The sequence below is a fragment of the Pristis pectinata genome, chromosome 23, assembly GCF_009764475.1.
Source record: "Pristis pectinata isolate sPriPec2 chromosome 23, sPriPec2.1.pri, whole genome shotgun sequence".
NCBI lineage: Eukaryota > Metazoa > Chordata > Chondrichthyes > Rhinopristiformes > Pristidae > Pristis > Pristis pectinata.
In genome coordinates this window covers 15,175,326-15,188,143 of record NC_067427.1, presented here as the reverse complement: position 1 = coordinate 15,188,143, position 12,818 = coordinate 15,175,326, and the positions used below count along the sequence as shown (strand labels likewise).

Here is a 12,818-nt window from a genome sequence, read left to right as displayed (position 1 = left end):
TAAACTTTCCTCTGTTAAACTTTCCCCCGTCACCTTAAATCTACGCCTTCTAGTACTTGACATTACCATCCTGGGAAAAAGACCATCTACTCAAGATCCCACCATCAGACAAATCTTCTCCTCCCTACCCTTTTCCACCTTCCGCAGGGTCCACTCCCTCCGTGACTCCTTGGTCCGCTCATCCCTCTCCAACCATGACCCCTGCCCTCACAGTAGGCATAACACCTGACCCTACACCACCTCCTCACCACCATCCAGGGACCTAAACAACCCTTCCAGGCGAGGCAAAGGGTCACATGCACCTCCTCCAACCTTGTCTACTGCATTTGGTGGTCCCGACGTGGCCTGCTCTATATCGGCAAGACCAAGCACAGACTGGGTAACCGTTTCACACAGAGCACCTACGCTCAGTCCACAATGGCTGTCCTGAGCTCCCAGTTCCATGCCATTTCAGCTCCCCTTCCCATTCCCACAATGACCTGTCCGTCCTCAGCCTTCTCTATTGGCCAGGGTGAAGCCCAACGCAAACTGGAGGAAGAAAAACTCACCTGGGTAGCCTGCAACCCAATGGAATGAGTATTAAGTTTTCCAAATTTAGGTAACTGTCCCCCGTGTTTTGTTTCCTCCCCCCCGCCATCGATCCTCCTCCAGTCCTCCCAGTTTTGTCCCCTTCTTCCCATATCCCCCCAGCCTTCCTTCACCCATCTCATTCCCCCTCCTGCTCCTAGCTCCATCCACCCACTACACGATTCACCCACAGCTCCCCACCCCCCCCCCCTCCCCAATCTGGTTCCATCTGCCACTCACCTCTCGCCTAATGGTTCCCATTCCCTTAACTTATCAGCACTGGTAGCCCTTTGTCTTCCTGCTTATCTCCCTCCAGCAGCTGTCTCCAATCTTCACACTCCCTTGCTGCATCTGTTTTTCTTTTCCATTCCCCCCCCTTTCTCCTCTCTCTTATTGTCTGCCTCCATCTAGCATTCACCTGCCACTGTCTCTCAACTCCACCCTTGCTCCTTTCCCCTACCTATCTTACACCCCTCCTCAGTCCACCAATCACCTCAGACTCCTTTCTTACCACTCTCCTTCTCCTCTATACTGGCCATTTCGCCTGATGCAGAGTTTCGACCCAAGATGTCGACAATTCCTTTCCTCCCACAGATGCTGCTCGAGCCGCTGAGTTCCTCCAGCAGATTGTTTCTTGCTCCAGATTCCATCGTCTGCAGTCTCTTGTGTCTCTATCTACTCCATGCCTCTCATAATTTTATATACTTTTACCAGGTTGCCTACAGCCTCTAGTGCTCCAGAGAAAAGAATCCAAGTTAGTCTAACCTCTCCTTATAGCTAATATAGTCCAATCCAGACAATATCTTGGTGAACCTCTTCTGTACCCTCTCCAAAGCCTCATCGTTCCTCTAATTGCAGTGACCAGAACAGCACACAATACTCCAAATGTGGCCTAACCAAAGTTGAGCACAGCTGCAACATGACTTCCCAATTGTTATACTCAACACCTGACTGATGAAAGCAAGCATGCCATATTCCTTCATTACCACACTATCTACTTGCATTGCCACAGTCAGGGAGCTGTGGATTTGCACCCACAGATCCCTCTGTACATCAATGCCCCCAAGGGCCCTGCTGTCCCAGCTGCAGATGAACAAACTGTGTTTGATGCATTATGTGTATATCTGGATTTAAATGTTGAAGGTTATGGACTCAATCCAGGTATGTGTAATTAAGGTACTTAATAACCTTCATCTAATTGAATAGTTGAACAAGTTACTGACTCATATAATTACTTAAATTGGATACCACAGAACCACGCCATTTGGTACATCCTAGCATTTAATGTTCCACATCAGCTTCCTCCTGTTCAGATTTCTGCTAATCCCCCAGTCTAAATTTCCAATCCTCTTTCCTGGCATTTACTGAGAAAGTCCTTAAATGCATCTGTTGTTTCCTCAACTATGAAGCTTTCGCACATGTACCCACACACATGTACCCACTTGATACACGGCAGTACAAGGCTCATCCACAACAATGAAACAACAGTCATGCTGAGGCACAAACTGAAAGTACAAGCCCATCATAACATTTTTTTTAAAAAGGCATTTTAAGAAAACCAGAAAGATGTCTGGAAGTGTCTTGGAGATGTATCAATCAGTATTTCCTCCCATATAGAAATAAAGGTAAATCAGGAAGTAACAGTTTGCATCAGCAATGCAATTATGGACCAAAGTATTAAAGAATATGTAAACAGCTGAAGAAATAGAGGAATACAACTGGACAAGAATGGGTGTTGGCCGTTTTGTTCCACGAGCCTGTTCCAACATCTAATTAGATTATAGCTGACTAGCATTTTAATATCTATTTTCTTTGTCTTTGCTCCATACCTCCAACCAACCAAACAAATTCATCCATCAGTCTTATCAGCTCCAACTGACCTCGAGCATCCACAGCAACGTGGGGAAGAGCTTTTCAAATTTTCATTATCTTTGGTTTTAATCTTGAATTTCCTAGCTCCAGGTAGAGGTATGTAAGATTATGAGAGGCACACACAGAGTGGACAGCCAGCACCTTTTCCCCAGGACATAATGGCCAATACTAGAGGTCACCCATTTAAGGTGCATGGAGGAAAGTTCAGGGGAGATGTCAGAGGTAGGTTTGGGGCTGGTTGTGTCTTTGTTTTTACACACAGAGAGTGATGGCTGCCTGGAATGCACTGCCAGGGGGTGGTGGTAGGGGCCAATACAGTAGGTTAATTTAAGAGGCTCTTAAATAGGCACATGGATGAAAGAAAGATAGAGGGCTATGGGAGATGAAGTAGAGAAGGGGTTAGATAGAATGTGAATCGGTTGGCACAACATCGTGGGCCAAAGGGCCCGTACTGTGCTGTACTGTTCTATGTTCAATATGTCTCTTTATTCCAGATTATCTCACTAGAGGAAATATTTCTCCATCCTACTCTACCAAATAGTTTCAACATTCAGCTCGATATTCCAATGCAAGAAATTGAAAGAGATGGAAATCTTGATAATCATTAATATTAAGTATCGAACTGATGTCACTGAGATCAATGTTCAAATTGGATTGCAGAGCTAGGGAGGTAAAAGATGAAATATTGTCCTCAACTCATGCACATAACATCAATACTTGGCTAGTGACACTGAACTAAGTCAAGTGCAGAGTTAAGGTGGAAAATCGCAGATTGCTTAGCAATCACATCTGTAAACACAGCTGATATGTTTGATCGTCACCTACTATGTATTTTGTTACTGCAATGGCAAGAATGTACTGTGTGAATAAGGCACACAGGTTGGAGAAAGTATATGCAAAATCACAACTCATACAGGAGTGTTACTGTTCTGGTAACTGTTCCAGAAGATGCAAGTGGACAAACGTGGCACCCATTACATTTGCATCGGATAGTACCAAGGTTGTGTGGTGGGTAATGTTGTGCAAATTCAGAGACCAGGTAGAAGGCAATAACTGCACTGTGCTGCTGATCTGGAAACTGTATCCAAGAGGGTGGTGGAAACAAATTTTCTGACAGCAAGTAGGAGGATTAATTTGCCTGGTGAAATACTATGGGTCTAAATTGGATAGTGCTTTCAAAAAGAGTTGAACAAGGCACAATAGGCCAAATGGCTGACACCTGTGCAACAACATTCTATAGTTCTAGCTCTATTCCATTTGTAAACAACACAAGGTGAGGATATTGTGTACCAGGACTACTTGGGTCCAGATAAAAAGAAAAGAATTCCAAAGGCAAGACAAGAGTGACTGTTCTTGAGTTCAGGACAACATTTGACAAATGTGGCATAAAAGATCCCTGGTCAAACTGAACTCAATGAGGAAATATTTCAATGGTTGGAATCTTACTTTGCACAAAGGAAGATGATTCTTGTTATTGGAGGTCAACCATCCCAGTATCAAGACACTGCAATCTGGGCAATGTCTTAAGCCCAACCATCTTCAGTTGCTTCATCTGATCTTGTGAGGAAGGAAGGTCTTTTGGAGTGTAGATATTCCCTGATGATTGCACAATATTCAATTCCAGTTGCAAATCCTCAGTAAATGAAACACCCTATGCCTATATGTGGTAAGAACTTGATAACATTCAGGCGTTCTCACTGCAGAAGTAGCAAGCAATGACTATTTCAACTACCCTTGACATTAAATTGCAATATCAACCTTGTCGTCAACATCCTAGGGGTCATCACTGTCCAGAAACTCAATCAGACCAGTCAGATAAATGCCATAGCTACAAGAGCATGTCAGAAGCTAAGTAGCCTGTGGCACGTGACTCACTTCCTGATACCCAAAGGCCTTTCCACCATCAACTTCTTGCAATCCTGTGCATTGGAGTGTCCATACCAGGCTGTGATAAACCAGTCAGAATGCTCTCCACAGTACCTCTATAGAAATTTGTGTAAGAGCCTTTGGTGACATACTGAATCTCGTCAAACTCCTAACAAAGTAGAGCTGCTGGAAATATATTGGCTCAGTACAAGCTAAAGTGTGGTTCTTGCAATACTTTATACATATATATAATGCAGTCTTCCAACAGAACACAACTTGAAATGGCCCACGATTCATTCTCGTCCGTGATGCATTGGCTGATCACAACAACTCTGGAAATCGTGGGATTAAAAAGGACAGAAGAGAGAAAAAAAACCAATCTACTCGATCAGTTAGAAAGAGAGTAGAGAATGAATCTTGTTAATCCTGTGATGCTACTGCAAACAAACTGCTCACCAACAATCTGCCTTTTACAATTCTCCACTATGTTGTATAGGTAAAGAAACTCAAGTGAAACACTGTACCCTGACAAGACAATGACGAAGACTTTAAAATTATCAAGGTACTCAACAGTGCAAATGTAAAAAAGTTGTTTCCACTTGCGGAAACCAAATCCCAGGGCCAATAATCTAACAGGATTTAATTCAATAAAGGATTTAGGTGACATTTCACAACAACAAGAAAATAGGTGCAAGAGTTGGCCATTCAGTCCTTCAAGCCTTCCCTACAATTCAATATGATCAGAGATGATCTATGCTGGTTTCAACTCCCCAACTGTGCCGGTTTCCCATAACCATCAATTTACTAAATTGCACAAATAATTGAAACAATAAGCACAGGCGTGTGATGAGGTAAGTTAGATAAACACAAGGTGGGGGGGCTGCTTTTCTGAATATCAATACCAACATGGATCTGTAGAGCCAAATAGCCATTGCTACTATAAAATTCCACGCAATTAGTTCTTTAGAAGGGAACAGGAAAGGAAGCAAATAGGTAGGGAGAGTCACAGCATTCCCACAATGGCTGGTATTAATAAAATTATGCTTATTCAACAAAAATGCTGACTGTGAAATCTTTTGTTCCCTTCTTGACTACCACCCCTTCCTCTCCCAAAGCAATTTATTTCAGCAAGAGGTGGCACATTTGGGGCTCTTGATGATTAAAATTGTCCAAGCCGTCTTCCACATTCCAACCTAAAGCCCCAGATCAGGTTGGAATGTGGAAAGCTAGTGATTGCTTTGGTCATTCCTCAGGAGGCCTAGTTACCCAATTACATTGGAAAATCTTTTACACTAGGGACAAAAATCACTCCAGGATTTTGCAGAAAATCCTTTGAAGAAATAGTCTTAGTGCCAGCAAACGAAGAGACACAGATCACAAGAGAAAAGAATTTTTTTTTCAATGCAGTGACAGTTCTAACTGTAAACCTGGTCATATGAAACGAACTGCTCCAAAATCAGATCTGTCATGCCTCCCACCGAGAAGACTGCAAGATCGCATTTATTATGTACAGTGTACAAAAAGAAAAATATAAATTTATTCCTAGCTACCAAGCTGCCAGAGATTATTAAAAAAAATCACATAGCTGTTCGCTGAAGCAAAGTATGTATGTTCTTCCACCCCCCAACCACCACCAAGATAACAGCATGCTAAGGGTGACATCTAAAGATTATGAAAACCTCATGTGGAGATGCACAATGCACTAAGTATTCCAAGATCGAGTTACTTCAGAGGATGAGCTTTTGGTTTTATTTTCTATGCATGTTAAATACCATCTCTTCAAAGGTAATCATTGATGTAATATGAATGATTGCGGATAGAGGATGGGGAGCGAGGTATGCTGCCAAAGGCCTGTGTACTCTCTCAGTTCCTCAGCTGGCTTTACAAATTACAGAAGTACATCCATTCAGCCCCTCTCATCTATTCCAGGTACTTTGCAGAGGACTAATACACATTAAACCTCGTGTAACTTAGTGATAATTTCAAATTGGAACAGGAGACCAAACACAATTCATTTGTTTCTGCACTCAACATTTAATGATGGCAGTTTTATTATATTACCAGCTTGATGCATTTGAATGGCAATGAACTGAATGCCAGCTTGGATCTCCAGGTCTCATAGTCAAAAATTTGCAACCTGTAAAATATTTGAATACACATAGTTGAGAAATTGTAAATGTTGGTCTCCCTGCCTCAACCCAATGACCATTCCAGCTAATTTGTGGGGTGAAAAGCTGCTCCCGTCTCTGTCCATCATAATGTCACATGATAATAATTGAACAGTCCATGTGCTTGCTGTCTCATTTCTACAGATACAGGTGACAATTAACCATAAGAGAGAAAGATTTATTCTTTTGACACTTGACTTGCATTTTTCACCATGAATTTCTGCCTTCAACAGAATGATGTGCAAGATCTGATCATTAAATGACTAAATCTGTAGCTTCAACACTGCATATTTAAGTACCGTCTGGCTGACACATGAACAGTACTAGGCTATTCAGTCTCTCAGTCCTGCTGTCATTTAATAAGATCACGATTGATCTGATTGTAAGCTCTCCACTTTCCCTTCTTCTTGCAAGAACCTTTCGCATCCTTGCTTACCAAATATATATCTGTCTTAAAAATATTCAAAGACTCTGCTTTTGCCACCTTTTGTGAAGGATAGTTCCAAAGATTTAGACCTTCTGGAGAAAAAACACCTCGTATTTGTCCTAAATGGGAGACCCCTATTTTTAAAACAATGACCTCTAGTTTTAGATTCTCCCATACGAAGAAACATCCTCCCTCCATCCACCCTATCAACTGTTTCTCACAACAGAACCCACTCTTTCCAGGTACAAGCCCTTCTCTGAACTGCTTCTGACATATTAACATCCTTCCTCAAATAAGTAGACCAATATTGTATGCAGTATTCCAGATACACTGGATATCACTAATATCCTGTAAAACAGAAGCATAACCTATCTGCTTTTGCAATCAATTCCCCAGCAATAAACAAAAGTATTCTATTAACTTTCCCAATTGCTTACAGTACCTGCATCCTAGCCTTTTGCAAATCATGCATTAGGACACCCAGATTCCTTATCATCTTGAATCTCTGCAAACTCTCATCATTTAGACACTATGCTGCTGCTGGAGTTTTCCTGCCACAATGGACAATTTTACATCTTCCATACATTTTCCAGGCTTGTTTTTATACAAAGGATCCCATTCATCCTATCAGGACTTTTAGCTCTAAGTAAAAGTTATGTAATCAGTCCCAATCCTCAACCTTTCCCTATAGTTTCTTTCACCTGCCCAATTCCATATCTCTTTCTTCCTGCAAGCTTCCATTGAATCTGCTTTCACAATCATGAGGTGCATTCCAGACCTTATCAAATTTCCTGAATCAATTCCTTTATCTTAGTTCCACATTTGATTACTTCACAAGTTACCTTACCACTGTGGCCTTGATTCCTGATTTTTCTTCTGGCAAAAATAATTACATAGAACAGTACAGCATAGGAACAGAGCCTTCAGCCCACGAGGTCTGTGCTGACCACGATGCCAATTTGAACTGCACATCTGCCTGCATGTGTCCATGTCCCTCAATTCCCTGCTTGTTCACGTGTCTGTCTAAATGCCTCTTAAACGTGGTTATCATATCTGCTTCCACTACTTACCCTCTGCAGCACATTCCAGGCACCTACCAATTGTTGTAAGAAAACTTGTCACGTAAATCTCCTTGAAACTCTCCCCCTCTCACCTTAAAGCTATGCCTTCTAGTATTTGATATTTGCACCCTGGGAAAAAGTCTCTGACTATCTGCCCTGTCTATGTCTCTAATCCTACCTTATTTACTCCAATTCCAACTTGATGTATTTTTCAGCATCTATTTCTCTGCTCACGTCTCTTTACTCCAAGCTTGTTGGCTCTCCTCAAAGCTGATCTCCTTTAAAACACTGCACTTGAACTGTATGAAGAGCATAGAAGTATTAGTTTACATAGCCAATAGATTACTAGTTCTTCCCAACAGTGATCTGTTACACAGATCAATTTCTTTTGAAGTGCATTGTTCACAGAAATTCCTGTACCAGGATGCCACATTTTGCAAAACTCCTTTTGCATTATCAAACTAACTACTTTTCTCCAAGCTGCCAATAACTAGTCAATGACACCCAAAGGTCACTTTAGCACGATTTGGTTTGACATCGCACAATGAATCCATTTTATCCCCCATTTTATTTCCAAAGTAGTAAGCATTTCGGAACAAAATTTTATATAAAATTATCAAAAGATGAAAATACTGGATTCTGACAGCTATCAATTTACCTCTGCTATCTACGAAAGCATAAACATTTGTGCACGAGTATGGAAGAGATATGACTCAAGAATATCCTATTTGTAGCTAGATCAAGATGCAAAGCCACAAATATGTAGCCACTTGCACTTAAACAAATTAAATGTAAAGTTTAAATCAGTATTATCTGGAAATGTCATAATACTGGCTTTACTGAACAATACACAAATATGATGCAATACCCACACCTTTACACAGTACACCCCACAAAGCTAAAGAATATCAATGCAAGATTATATGTATGCAGTAATCATTTTGCAATTGTTTCTATACAATTGCTCATTTGCAAATACGTACAAACATTTGATGCATGCTGTCACAATGTGCTAGTACGGTGGAGGTGCAATGGTTAAGTTTGTGAACCATTAAAACCAATTGTCTGGACTAACATTCCAGAGACACGTGTTCAAGTTCTACCAAGCTAACTATGGAAATTAAATTCAGTTACTAATTTGGAGTTTTATCAGTAGTTAGCCTGAATATTGACCAACATATTACCAGAAATTGCCATAAAAATCCATCAGGGAACGAAACCCTTATCAGTGTGGCCTATGAGTGACTCCAGAGCACAACGATATGGTTGATTCTCAAATTGCCAAGCAAACTACTACCCTAGGGGAAATTCATGATGGGGAATAAATGCCAGTCTTACTCACACATCCTGGAAAATGTATAAAAGGATGCAATCACAGAAGATGACTAGGGAATAGATTTACAGATTTTCTACATTCTATTGAGATGAAAGAGTACAATTCTAAAGTGCTTTCTAATCATTAATTTAATGTTAGCCATGGCTAATTTGGTGGTGCTCTTGTCTCTGAGTCAGAAAATAGTGAATTCACATCTCAATACAAAAACATGAGCACAAAAATCTGAGTTAATGCTTTGGTACAACCTTAAATGAGTGCTGCCCCATCCGAGGTATCATCCTTCGGGCAATATTTTAACATGATGGCTATTGTACATGGACCAAAAAAATTCCAAAGTCCCCCAAACTCACCTGCTGAATCCTAGGTTGATCAAACAATCACCTTCACAAGAAACATTAATAATTGGTCATTACCACTTCCAAGACTTGGCTTCCATATTTCCTAAGTTACAAGAGCAATTGCATTTCAAATTACTTCCTCAGTTGTTAGAATGACCCATTGCCATGAAAGATGCTACTTAAATGCAAATCTTTCTATTTAGTTTATTGCGTGCACCCATTCCAAGATCAAAAACTTCATTACTTCCTAGAAACAGCACATTATTTGATAATGAAACCAACAAATGATGGTTCTCTTTTGATGTCAAGACGATTTTACTCTAACAGGTGTAAAGTGTTGTAAAATCATCCTTGAAAAGTAAAATGCACACTACAGATTCAAAATAACAGCATGGAAAGTGGCTATTCATCCCATCACCCCTACAGACTCTTTGAACGAGACATCCAATTAGGCCTCCTTGCCCTGGCCATTTCCCTTAGCCAAATATTTTCCCCTGTTGAAACTACAACTGAATCTGATGCCTCTAGTTGTTCAGGCTGCACTTTGCAGATTACCACAGCTCACTGAGTGAAAACCAGGTATAAAAGCACATCCATGGAACAAATTAAACTGTCAATGCCTTCAGGAGATGACATGGGCAGAAATAATCTATCTTGAATTCAGCAGTGGACAAACAGAAGGTATGTTATCCCTCTCAGCTTCTATCATAGTCTATTTTCTACAAAGGATGGAACAAGAAGCGTAGTGCACGGTAGCGTAGTGGTTAGCGCGACGCTATTACAGTGCCAGCGATCGGGGTTTGATTCTCGTCGCTGTCTGTAAGGAGTCTGTACGTTCTCCCGTGTCTGTGTGGGTTTCCTCTGGGTGCTCCGGTTTCCTCCCACATTCAAAAGACGTACGGTTAGGTTAATTTGGGTTTAATATGGGCGGCGCGGACTCATTGGGCCAGAAGGGCCTGTTACCACACTGTAAATAAAATATAAGAAAAAGTCCAAGCTTACCGACTGCGAGTTGACCACCCACTCTCCCAGCTTGCTGTCCCAGCATCGAAGGCTGATCCATTCATCACCATCCCATTTGTACGTGCTGCACAGGAAACAAAACAGGTTTATACAAGATATTCTGTTCAGGGCATGTTTGAAATGTTCAAGAACTGTGTTAATCAATCTCTTGGAGGCTGATGACACTTATAGCTGGACACATAATAAGCAGTTAACTTTAACAGTTGTCTGTTTATTTAGCCATCTATTTTTCTTCAGAAAGTCACTACAAATGACACTAAACAGTTTAGAGGCTGAAAGTATCGCTAAGTCTCCTATTGAAAGCAGTTATTTCTCCCACAACATGCAATGAGTGGAGATTAGCAAAGTAATATAAAATTATGCCTCCTGCCCCCCCCACCAAAAAAAAATCCTAGTTAGTTAGAGCAGTGTCCTGGATGTACTTGATGGCATATCTCTTAATCACCTACATTCTGGCTGGAAAGTGATGTCAATTATATGCCACCATTTATGGGTTCCTGAGGAGAGTTAGACACTTAAGAGGAATGGCAGAGAACTGATGGGAACAACTTTTCTTCTGTCAGATTTCTTTCCTTAATGGATCGATGCCAGATTCAGAAAGGAATCTAGGCCAACAATTCAGTACACATAGTTCTGAGGGAGATCTGCACTGCCAGAGGTGCTATTTTTCAGAAGAGATGTTAAACTGAGACACTATTCACATTTTCAAATGGACACAAAATATTCCCTTGCACAATTTCAAAGCAGTATAGGGGAGATCTCCCCATGCCTTCACCAATATTTATCCCTCAACCAATTTCACTGATTATCTGTTCAATATTATTGGTGATTTGTGAGAGTTTGCTCTATGCAAATAGACTAGTTTTCCCTCAATTAGGTCTGTAATTACATTACCAATGTATTTCAATTGTTCATGGCTTTGGGGCGCCAAGGTTATGACAGATTCAAGTTCCTTTTTCTTTCAAGTGAGGATTTACATGTGGAAACATTCACAATACAGTCAACAACAGATCAAACTAAAAGCAGTACAGCAACCTACTTACTGCTTATCTCACAAGCTGTCCAATTCAAAAAGTAATAGCAGCTACAAATGCTTTTTGGGGACTTTCCCAATTGATCTTCAAACCCACTCTAGTGACATTCCTACTAATTCCTTGCAGGGAAGGAAAGTTGCAACGTTTCAATTTGTCATCTCAGCGCACACAGAACTGTATCATAAAAGCATGCCATTTTGTTCATCTTGTCTCTGCTGCTGCTGAAGTTCTGCAGTTAGTGTGAAGCAAAAGTAATTAAACTTGCATTTATAGAGTATCTTTTACCAACTTAGGATATCCCAAAGTGCTTCAATGACCCTGAACTAATTTTCAAATTGTGTCCATGCTGTAGTGCAAAGGCCAAATTCCTTTCAGACATTGAAGACTGCAGACTTCAACAACTCTTGAATTCTAATACACCTCCAGATCTTTCTCCCTTTCACTTTCCTGTGTTCCCCCTCACCCCAGCTCTACCCCTCACGGTGTTTTCAATATCATCTTCTGACTTTCCTCACTGGTCCTGAAAGATCAATCCTCACCAAAGTTGCATTAACCATCACCCTTACTCACTTCAAATTCAATGTCATGTGTAATATGTAAATGTGATTAATAAAGATATCTTATCTTATAAGGGGGAGGGGGAGTGGGTGTTGAGTCAGTTAGAGAGACCGGGCCTGTGCACAATATGTCAAGTCTATCTCGCCCAAAGAGAAAAAGAGTGAGAGTGCTGACTACCTCAACACTCTCCTTCCCCTGCCTGGCTCCATCTAACCATCATCCCTCCCTCATCTGGTTCATCTTATCACCTACCAGCCTGCTTCACCCCTCCCCCTCACTTCTATATGCTGGCTCTCCTCCCTCTACACACTCAGACCCGATGATGATGATGATGATATCTTTATTAGTTACATGTACTTCGAAACACACAGTGAAATGCATCTTTTTGCATAGAGTGTTCTGGAGCAGCCCACAAGTGTCGCCACCCTTCTGGCGCCAACATAGCATGCCCACAACGTCCTAACCTGTACATCTTTGGAATGTGGGAGGAAACCAGAGCACCCGGAGGAAACCCATGCAGTCACGGGGAGAACGTACAAACTCCTTACAGACAGCGGGCGGAATTGAA

At 41.3% G+C, this 12,818-nt stretch overlaps 1 protein-coding gene across 1 annotated transcript in view; it reads right to left on the bottom strand.

Moving 5' to 3' along the window:
• LOC127582154 (G-protein-signaling modulator 1-like) overlaps window positions 1-12,818 on the bottom strand; it is a 182,524-nt gene that overhangs the window by 156,767 nt on the left and 12,939 nt on the right. The window contains exon 2 of the mRNA XM_052037204.1: window positions 10,638-10,722. Within this exon, the coding sequence (XP_051893164.1) occupies window positions 10,638-10,722 (85 nt within the window). The remainder of the gene's footprint in view (window positions 1-10,637; window positions 10,723-12,818) is intronic.